We start from the raw sequence: 3,077 nt of genomic DNA, 5'->3' as shown, positions 1-3,077 counted from the left end.
AAGGTTTTTTTCATAAAAGCAGAATTTCATTAAAACGGACCTATAACAAGACGCTATAGGAATAAACAACAAACAAAGGCCAAGAAACAAACAACAAACAAAGTCCAAGAAACAACCAACCAAAAAGACGATGACAAACATTACAAGAAGTCAAGACGACCCCAAGATGGTTTGTTATAATATTTTTTAAATGTAATATTTTTTTTAATAAAAGATGCTAGCCGTCCAATGTAAAACATATATAAATATATTTATATCCTGTGTTAAGCATTTTGGGGTATGATTAAGGTGATTATAATCACTGGCCCCTTCCATCACTCCTAAGTATCATCTTGTTCTACATGATCCATTGCAACCAAATATTTTTCATGGATTCTGTTCTCACACTCATAACTTTAGTAGTAGCATACATAATTTGTGTTATGCTATTTACTCATCTGGGCTGGATAAGAAATGGAGTTAAAAAAGGTAACAAAGGGTTGGGTAAAACACTACCTGAACCTGCAGGTTCATGGCCAATAATCGGTCACTTGCATCTGTTTGCTGGTTCTAAAGTTCCTCACAGACTGTTGGGCTCTTTGGCTGACAAATATGGACCAATTTTCAACATCAAAGTTGGTGTCCATCGATTTCTAGTTGTGAGCACTTCAGAGATGGCTAAAGAGTTCTTAAGTACCAACGACATAATCTTTGCTAGCCGACCAAAAATGATCGCCGTTGAGCTTTTGGGCTACAACGGTGCTAATTTTGCACTTGGACCATACGGACCATTCTGGCTTGCGATGAACAAGATAACCGCGCTTGAGCTGGTTCCTTACCGTCGGCATCAAATGCTATCACATCTTAGAGTGTCTGAAGTGACTACATCCATAAAAAACATGTATAAAACTTGGACCTTTAATAAAGGGTCTTCCAACACGGTAAAGGTTGACATGAAACAATGGTTTCGTGACTTAATTGTGAACATTCTTTCAAAGATGATATTCGGCGATCGTTTTTCTACTGGAGAACAAAAAGGAGAGCAATTCAAGAAGGCTCTTACGCGGTTTCCAGACCTAATGGGTGAGTTTGTGCCATCAGATGTTTTTCCATGCTTGAGGTGGTTGGATTTAGGAGGGTGCGAGAAGAAGATGAAGACGACAGCAAAAGAGTTGGATCTTATAATGGATGAGTGGTTAGAAGAATACAAAATGAAGATGAATTCTACGCCGTGTTTAGAGAGAAAAGACCAATCCTTGATGGCCGCATTGTTATCGCGAGTTAAACAAGAAGTAAAAGAGGACGCTTATGGCTTCAGCACTGATGCCATAGTGAAAGCTACATGCTTGGTATGATATTAATCTCAACACTTGCATATCTTTGATAACTCATAAGCATGTGTGACTTTCTTTATTTTTTAGGCAATTTATTCTGGAGGCACAGACGCGACAATATTAACTCTTACATGGGCTTTATCTTTACTAGTTAGCAACCCTCTAGAGTTAAGAAAAGCTCAAGAAGAGGTGGAGAACTATGTTGGAAGAGATAGAATAGTTGAAGAGTCTGACTTGAAGAACTTTGTCTATCTACAAGCCATTGTAAAAGAAACGATGCGCCTTTATCCACCTGTACCCTCTTTGCTTCCGCGTGAGTGCACAGAAGACTGCGTCGTAGGTGGTTACGCTGTCCCTAAAGGGACGCGGCTTTTGATAAATTCTTGGAAGATTCAACATGATCCTCAAATATGGAATAATCCGTTTGAATTCCAGCCTGAGAGATTCTTGACTAGCAACAAGGATATTGATGTCAAGGGTCAACATTTCAAACTCCTTCCCTTTGGTGGTGGTAGAAGAATTTGTCCAGGATTATCTTTGGCTCATGAAGACATTATGTTGATATTAGCCACCATAATTCATGCATTTGAGTTCCAAAATCCATCAAAAGAGGAGATTGACATGACTGAAAAGCCCGAATGGGCAATTATCAAAGCCACACCACTTGAGCTCCTTGTTGCACCACGACTATTGCCAGACTTGTACCAAGTTTAAAACTAGGCCACTGCAGCCGCCAGCTTTTCTCAATTTGCATGCCATCAGGCTCTGCCAGATTATTGTTCACTGTATGAATATTATCTTTTACAAAACATGTCCAATAGAAAATACTGAAAAGCGTATAACATTTAAACTTATAAATGAATATGTATTAGGGATGTATTATAACTATGTATTAATTAAGTGGGGATTCAGAAATTGTCAAGGAAGAAAAAAATGAGTGGGTCATAAGAGAAATCAAAAATGACAAAATATCATGAATGGTTTTTAAGGAGATATGTTAATACCACAATTAAACAAATAATTATCACCAATGGACTATTACAAAGGAATGCAATGCCTCGATACTTACCGATAAACTCAATCCGTAGGCAGTTACCGACGAACGCAATTTACCATGGAACTCTGAAGGATTCCAATGAAGCGTAAAAAAGTTAGAACAGTTATATAAAAGAAACCAGTGGATTACCTATGTGTTGCCTAGAACGTGATCTTTGATCTCTAGAACAATCGAATAAACTAACTTGAACTTGAATATAACTTGAATCTCTGAATACATGTGTTTTTACTATTGAGAATTGAAACCCTATTTATACTAATCTAAAAGGTATGAGTGTAGAGACATACGTGTCTCTTCGCGAACGGTTGTGTTCTTTGATCCTGTGGATGAGATTATATTTGAAGAGGTGCGTTTCTTGAATCCTCCCTTGATGTCGTCAATCAGAAGTAGTGACCACAGAGACATGTCGCTTCAATTTGATATGTAGGTTCTAATCTTCTGATTTGTCATCTTCAGTCTCCGTACTTCATAACTAACTTTAATGTAGACCTAAACTAACTATTGAGTAACTACTAATCAACCCTTGTACTCGCGATGAGAGGAAATGATTCCATTCACCCCATAATCACAAACATCCTTGAGTTGTTGTAGGTCTTGAACTCCAAGCAGTTCTCACATTGTAGCAAACTTGACCCTTGCTAGTGCCTTTGTTAGTATGTCTTCCCGTTGTAATCCTCCACTGATGTGTTCCACATTGTTGTGTTCAT

The 3,077-nt window shown here is 38.0% G+C and overlaps 1 protein-coding gene across 1 annotated transcript; it reads left to right on the top strand.

Moving 5' to 3' along the window:
- The first annotated feature begins 324 nt into the window (after positions 1-324).
- On the top strand, positions 325-2,192 carry LOC110941912 (cytochrome P450 CYP82D47). The gene is made up of 2 exons (XM_022183603.2): positions 325-1,328; positions 1,401-2,192. Exons 1-2 carry the CDS (start codon positions 342-344, stop codon positions 2,025-2,027), a joined length of 1,614 nt encoding a protein of 537 aa, XP_022039295.1. The 5' UTR covers positions 325-341; the 3' UTR covers positions 2,028-2,192.
- The last annotated feature ends 885 nt before the right edge of the window (positions 2,193-3,077 follow it).

Source organism: Helianthus annuus, chromosome 5, assembly GCF_002127325.2.
Source record: "Helianthus annuus cultivar XRQ/B chromosome 5, HanXRQr2.0-SUNRISE, whole genome shotgun sequence".
NCBI classification, from domain to species: domain Eukaryota; kingdom Viridiplantae; phylum Streptophyta; class Magnoliopsida; order Asterales; family Asteraceae; genus Helianthus; species Helianthus annuus.
The sequence above is the reverse complement of the archived record's forward strand: the minus strand, read 5'-3'. Positions and strand labels throughout refer to the sequence as shown.

What these genes read in the sequence shown, in the direction of transcription:
- LOC110941912 (XM_022183603.2), top strand. Translation starts at nt 342, where the DNA reads ATGATCCATTGCAACCAAATATTTTTCATGGATTCTGTTCTCACACTC. An exon ending in TAGTGAAAGCTACATGCTTG is followed by an intron (nt 1,329 to 1,400) that starts GTATGATATTAA and finishes TTTATTTTTTAG; the next exon opens with GCAATTTATTCTGGAGGCAC.